Source organism: Aureobasidium pullulans (assembly GCF_000721785.1).
Source record: "Aureobasidium pullulans EXF-150 unplaced genomic scaffold scaffold_19, whole genome shotgun sequence".
Taxonomy (NCBI): domain Eukaryota; kingdom Fungi; phylum Ascomycota; class Dothideomycetes; order Dothideales; family Saccotheciaceae; genus Aureobasidium; species Aureobasidium pullulans.
Window position 1 is genome coordinate 430968 of NW_021941039.1, and position 7264 is coordinate 438231.

The window sequence follows — 7264 nt, forward strand, 5'->3', positions numbered from 1 at the left end:
CCGGGCTGAGTCGTTCTGACCTCGACGCATACTTCGTGATTATGATTCGGCATCTTGGCAGCGATCTTGCGACTGGGTCCTGCCATCTCAGCAAAGCAGCGACACTCCAGCCTCTACGACCTTCATCCTTATCGAGAATACTTGTACTACGCTTTAAAATCGCGCAACGACATGCCGAAGTGGCCTTCTTGTAAACTTCTTACCAGATCTCAGGAACAGCCAGGATTCGGTGCCTGGTCGAGACTCTGAAGAGTCGACGCCCCGTACCGCTTTCACAACGGTCGGCACCCGGCGACGCGTCACCCTTTAGGACTCACCTTCTGTCTTTTCCACTCTATTCCCGGACGGAAAGCTTAGCAAAGACCTCTGTCTACTCTCCCTTCGGCTACGCACCTACTCAGGATTGGTGCGAAATTCGAAGCGTCCATCAGGGGTCTCGTAAACAAAGTTCTGCTCGAAATAGCGAGCGCTATAGCGATGCGGCCACGCAATCCCTCTGCCTTGTGGCTTGTTTCCCATGTCTGCGGATGCCTCAATACGGGTTGTGATGTTCGTGCTGTAAAAGGCAGCGACTCCTCTTGGACTTGCCCAGCTTCTTAGGATATCGATCAACTCTTCAACCGACCATACTTCGATCCAGGCAGCCTACCTGCCAACAGCGACTCAAATCTGTACTCCTTGCAAGCTTTCAAGACCAACGGCCTCTGGCGACTGAGCCTTTCGAGCGCATTGCGCAACAAGACGTGACGGCCCCCGACTTCTTCCCTAGCCCAACATGCCATACAGTCAACTTGCGAAGAACTTTGACGACCCGCATCACAAACATGCGAAGCTATCCAAGCTGGTACCGTACTCAGCACTCATACTTACAGTCTCATGCGTCGTCATATTCCTCGTCCGAATGTATCTTCTGGAGCCACTGGTCAAGAGATACACGTCCGAGTACAAGCACCTCGACCAAGCGCAAAAGCGAAGCTTCATCAATCACTATGTCGCAGCCAGCATCAAGCTGATACTCATCATTGCATCCGTCTACCCTGCGATATCGGTCATCTCTGGTCACAAGAATCTGCAGTCGCCCTTTGCAGGTAGCTCGACGGTGAAGGATGGCGATGTGCTTCTCTGCACCTTCCAAGTGTTTACAGCAATGTACATCTTCGAGCTCTTCTACCGCGAGAAGGTCAGCTACATCAGTGGAGCTCATCATATCGGCGCAATCATCATTACGCAGACTGCCATAGTTCTGTTCTTGGACCCGAAACATCAACAAGATGCAGAGCTGGAATTTATCATGTGCCTGCTATGGGGTGAGTTGAATGTGTCTGTTCCACGGAGTGATCGTCATGCTGATGCTATCAAGGGTTCTTTGATATTGTCGCAGAGTTCTGGCCTCATGCCGCTGTCATTGTGTATCGTACCTGGCCCAAGAAACACATGATGCTTGCCGACATCTTTCTTGCGACAGCGATACTCGAAATAATTGGCACCATCGTCGAGACAGTGACGGTATTCTCTATCTTCTTCTCTCTATGGAGACATTGGACCCTGGAGTTCAAGGTCTTGAGCCCGACACTGCATCTGTTGTTCAGTTGTGCTCAGCTTTGGGGCGCAAGAGTGTTTTGGGTGATGTCGCAACAGCACAGAAAGGCTGCTGCTGATGGTCTTGACCCCGAAATGGTCAGCCCAGAGCGCTTGCAAGTCTTTTGTAAAACAAAGCGAGACCCCGCACAAGTTTGAGTCGCTTGCTAAGGCCATGGACAATGCGAAGATGGTCTGAAGCAGTGGATGACGCCAGTCACCGCTTGTGGGTCTCGGAGATGGGAACGCCTCTTTGTCACATGCTTGCAGTGTTCGCTCGTTTAGGAAGCGCGTTCTGTGTCATTGTCTATACAAAGAAGCCGGCTACACTTGCCAATCAACGAATCATCCCTCGACCTTCGAATCCACGAGCTAGAAACTCTGGAACAATGCGAATCATTTCTGCAGTACAACTTGAAACGGTTCAGTATCGATGAATTTATGTTTGGCAAAGTTTGCGAAATCAATATTGCTATCCATCTATTAGAAGCCACTTGTCCATGTCTACCTCGAGTTCCCTATAATAGTCCTCGGTCTAAACGTCCCCATCCCACTTAATTTCAGGGAATGCCTACTTAAAAATGTGTCTAAGATAGTCGTACTACTTAGCTAGAGATCGTCTCTATTTGCAATTCTCTTGCACATACTTGCTAAGGTACTTTATAAGGATCTTTTAACCTATCTCTTTGCGTTCGTAATCTAGAGCATCCTCGACCTTCTTTAGATTAGCTTAGGCACCTTTCGTAAGGTTAATCTAATAAAATTTGAGCATATTCTTAAGATTACGATCGCTATCCTTGTTAAAGAACCCTAGGACATGAGCGAGAACCTAGTCGATTATTATTAAGAGTAGTTCCCTAAGGGCTGCTAGGGCAGATCTATATAGGTGTTTAAGTCCATAATTGCGCTTCTTGCTTATGCCCCTACTACCGAAAACGACCTTAATGTCGAGCGACTAGCGAACATAACTAAGAGCAAAGAAGAGTTAGAATAGTTTCTCTAATAGGATATCGTGTACTAGTAGCCCTTTTGCCTATTCGATACCTTCCTACCTGTTAATAGTGTACTTAAAATTAGAGTACTTAACTTTAATGACGGCCGTAAGCTTATATATAGGGTTTAGGGTTAGGGGGTTTAGTATTTAGGCTACTACAGAATGAACTATATCTAAAGGGCGAGCCTACCTGCTTACTTCTAGAGGTCCGACTCGGCTTAGATGTAGTATAGTAAACTACTTTTAAAGCTACTTGTACTACACGAACTCCTCCTCGATCTACTCCTTCCGCTTCTTAGCTTAACTATGTTATATATCTAAAGGGACCCTAAAGGAATCTCTACTAACACGCCGCTAATCGGAGAGGTCTATCTATATATAACTAGTTAGTCTTTCCTCTAGGATCATCCGACTTAAGAGCCTAGAAAACTAGTATAGACCGTGTCCTCTAGATCGTCCTACTTATAGTTATTTCGATAAACCCGCCTAGGGGGAAGAGACTAGAGATGTAGTAGCTTACCGCTCCGTACGACCTAAAATATTATCCTAGAGATGCAATAAATTAGCGCGGGCGACGCTAACGTCTCTTAGATTTTACAGGTCCCTAATAGGGCCATCTTAGCTAAAGGAAAGTAACCCCCTTCCTTCTAAAGTAGGGGACATTATATAGAATAGGGTAAAGTCCTTTTTAAGCGCGCTACAGTACGCTAGCAGTCCTTCTATTCCCTCTATATATAGAGGTTCCGAATTTTATTAGTAAAGTTAATCTAGGGGACTAAAGTATAATAGAGAATCCGTATCTCTAAGAGTTTATTAACAGGTAAGCTAGGGGAAGAGCGCGATGCTAGAGCTACTGCTAGCATAAGCTATCAAATGTTTAGGAGAGCTCCCGTCTAAGGATTTAATTATCGCTTATTAGAACGTCCCGCTTATAAATCTCCTAATAAGGTCTCTATTAGTTAGAGTTTTCTAAGGTCGTCGCCTAGATCTATTATCCTTCGTTCTCCCTTAGTAGTATTGGGCTCTAGCGACGTAGGAGACGTAGTCCTACTATCTAGGCCCGATGTTAAGATGTCGTCTAGATTTGTTATAAAATCTGTTCGTAGTAGAGCGTAGTGTCCGCCGCTAGTCGGTTTTATTAGGATTATCTAGCTCCTAGATCTTCTTTTATTAGAGTACTTTAAGGGAACTGGCCCTAAGACTCTTTTCCTCCTATAGCCTTTAATTAGCATGCCGCCGTCCTTATTAGTCGCCGTAATCTAGGTCTATTCCTGCTAGAATCGTAGGGGGCCTAAGTAGACCCCTATATCTAGCTCGTAGACTAGTAAAGCAATCGGATAACCCTTCGACGATTTCCGATATTATATCGCTATCCCCTAGCTTTTTCTTAGCTAGTCTCTCTTAGGGACTAATAACTCCCCTTTCCTCCTCTTTCTCCTAACTCTTACGATGTTCTTACTAATGCGTAGGGTTTTCTATATCCTCCCTCGCGAACACTAGATTATGCGGGTAAGGCATTACTTTCTCCGCTCGTCTCGATGTACCCCTAGCGTAATCCCTTAGCTTATATCGAGATGCTCCTTAGCTGTTCCCCCTAGATGTCTTAGCCGAACTAAGGCGGTCTAGGATTCGACTAATAGCCAGTAGTTAGTAGCAGTTTAGATAGGTCGAAGAGTTCCGTCGTAATCCGTAGCTAGGTCTAGCTCCTGTCTAAAGCCTACTCCCTAGTCCTCGTTTCCGTCGTCCTCTTCTATACTATAAGACTAGCGTATAGGGCCTACGCTTTTTTCGTCGAAGCTATTACTAGCTTACCCTTACGCGGGACGCTAGCGCCTTTATATATTTAATAGAAGGTCCGATTATCTTTTCCTATTAGGAGGTATTTTTCTAGTATATCCTTTTCCTCTAGGACTACAAAGTGTTGTTTATTCCTATTTCGGTTTGCCTAGTCTATATCTACTCACTTTAGTAAGGCTAGTTTATNAGACATAAGAACTTTAGTAGCACGATCTAGTTGCTAGTTGTTTAATAGGATGTCTACGTCTATAACTAGTCTAGAACCCTCGAGTCGCTCCGTTAGCTCTTACTTTTGCTCGCGTTCGGCCTTTATAAGTCTAGATAGATGTAGCAAGAGGGAATAGCTTTTATGGCCTCTTCTAAAACTTCTGTCCGGATTACACTTATAGCGAAAGCTAAACATAAAACTTCCTTACTAATACTAGAAGAGATTATCTTACTTAGAGATAGGCGCTACAAGACTAATGTCCGCTATAAATAGTCTAGGCACCTTTCTCAATTCGGGCGTAATAACTTTAGTAAGGTGTTTCTAACTAGCTTCCTCTAGAACGATAGAGGAGAGCTTACGTCGAAGGTACTATTTAAATGTTTAAGGTCTCGCGGTAGGGTCAATTTTGTTTTATACGACAAACACATTCTAACTAAAGTTATAGGATAGAGCGTATGCAAATGCTAAAGAAAACAGCCTTAATCGTAGCATGCTTATAATCCGTTTAAGCGGGTTCTATATAGGTGATTCGTTAAGGATGCGTTAGAAGGAGGTCCTTAATAGCCGAAATCTCGACTCTAGTAGAGGAAGACCGTATATATTCATTATAATATAGTACGATAACTTAGAATTAGTAATCTAGAAGATTAAGTCTTATGTCTTCGTAAGGCAAGCTTAAAACTTAGTAGCATTTAGCGAGTAAGAGTTAGCCTAGGCGATAACTAGAGGTACACTATACTTAAATATAGGGGCGAGGTACCGCTTAAACACGCGTAGTCTATGTACGGGACCCTATAAATCCGAAGAGATCGATAGGAAGTTAGTACGCGCTATAGCCGTACTAATACGACGGGTAAGATATGCTTCGAAGTTAATACCTCGCGCTATTATTAGAAAACCGAGGTAGTCGTACTATTACATAAGCAGAATCTGCTCTATCCTATAGTTAAGAAAGAGCGCCTATAGGATTAGATACTGTAACATATAACTACACTTACGTACGTTTAGTCTTAGACTGTTAATATCTAACTAGCGTTCTATAATCTATAGAAGCTGCTATACCTCGTTATAGTCGGTAGGAAGTAAAGTACTGTTATTAGCATAGAATAGAGTATACGGTATAGGGTCTTTTCCGAGGTGTAAATAGTTAATGTTAAGCTCTATAATTAAGCTATCTACGAAGAAGTTAAATAGATGAGGTAAGATCGGAGAGCCCTATAACACACCGTAAGTCCGCCGGAACTAGTCCGAAGCCTCGCCGTTTACTAAGACCCTAGATCGGACGTTATCGAACGTAAGACTCTTAATTAAGGTAAGCAAGTAGGATAGANAACTACGCTNNATAAGGACACGTTCGAGTATAGAATAGTCTAAGACATTAAACGTAGACTTAAAATCTAGGAAGACAGCAATTTTACGTAAGCTAGTAGAAAGAGCGTAGTAAACTATCGTAGCATTAGTATATGTCGAATAGTAGCTACGAAAGCTAGCTTATGCGGGGTAGATCTTAGCCTATCCGTTATAATTAAATTAAGAGAGTAAGAGACGTTCGAATACCTTACAAAACATGTAGATTAGTGTAATCGGGCGAAGGTTATTAGCATCCTGCGGTTTAGTAGTGTCTTTAATTAACAAGTAAATCTCGGTTTCATTCTAAGTAGTAGGTGTTCTTATAGATAAGAGACACTATACGTACAAGTAATAGAGCGACTATAGAAAAGTAGGACAGTCTATAAGAGCTTTAAGGAAGCGAATATATAGACTGTTAGCACCGCAAGATTTAGAAGCATCTTGCCGCATAATTTCTAGCGTAATCTAATCGATCGTAAATAGAGATAGAAGGTAAGGATAAGCATAAGGAAGAGCATAAGAAGTAAACTGTTACAAAACAGCCGTCGTACCAATAATAGTAGTAAAGCACGACGGCAGTTTTAATAGTAGCGATAACTGTTTCGAAGAGGTATATCTCCCCTTTAGTAATACGAGGTTCTCGTTTAGTGCTATAACGTTTGTTACCTTTACTCTCTCCATTAGTATAATAATATCGTTCTCTTTAGAAATAATTATAGCCTTTTTGTAAAGCTAAACACTGTTTTTAAACGATTAGTTATCCTCTAGGGTTAAGAGGGTAGGTTTTACGCTACCTATTATTATAGAAGAGGTAGTAGGGGTAGTAGTAGTAGTAGTAGTAGTAGTAGCGGTAGTAGCAACGGTAATAGAAGTAGTAGTAGTAATGGTAATAGAAGTAGTAGTAATAGTAGTAGTAGTAGTAGTATTATTACTAACCTCGCCGGTCTTAACCTCTATATCGCCTCTTGCTCTTCTTTTTCTTATTCTTTCTCTATTACCATTATTAGAGGAAGTAACGTTACTATCCGCACTCTTCTTAGATCGATTATTAACTTAACCGAGGACTAATCTACAGATCTTCTAACATAATGTTATAAGTCTAGTGTTAATCTTGTCTATATCTGCTATAGCTTCTATTGTAGACGACGAATGTAAGGTCTCGAAGTTTTTAGTAATCTTAAGGAGCGCATTATCCTTAGCTAGATTGCTAGTCTTATATCGGGGAATGTCGTTTTTCTTATCGACGCTAACAGATAGACTATTAAGACCTCTTCGACTCTTAACGGAGCTAACTATAAGATATAGTATATAGAGATAGTCTATTCGGATCTAGGTAT

The 7264-nt window shown here is 42.3% G+C and overlaps 1 protein-coding gene across 1 annotated transcript; it reads left to right on the plus strand.

Annotated features, from left to right (window-relative positions):
• Positions 1–775: 775 nt before the first annotated feature.
• Positions 776–3242, plus strand: M438DRAFT_399320 (uncharacterized protein; the record flags this gene model as incomplete). The annotated part of the gene is made up of 3 exons (XM_029909408.1): positions 776–1307; positions 1361–1677; positions 3195–3242. The coding sequence occupies 3 exons, from the start codon at positions 776–778 to the stop codon at positions 3240–3242; spliced, it is 897 nt and encodes a 298-aa protein (XP_029757603.1).
• Between the last annotated feature and the right edge of the window lie 4022 nt (positions 3243–7264).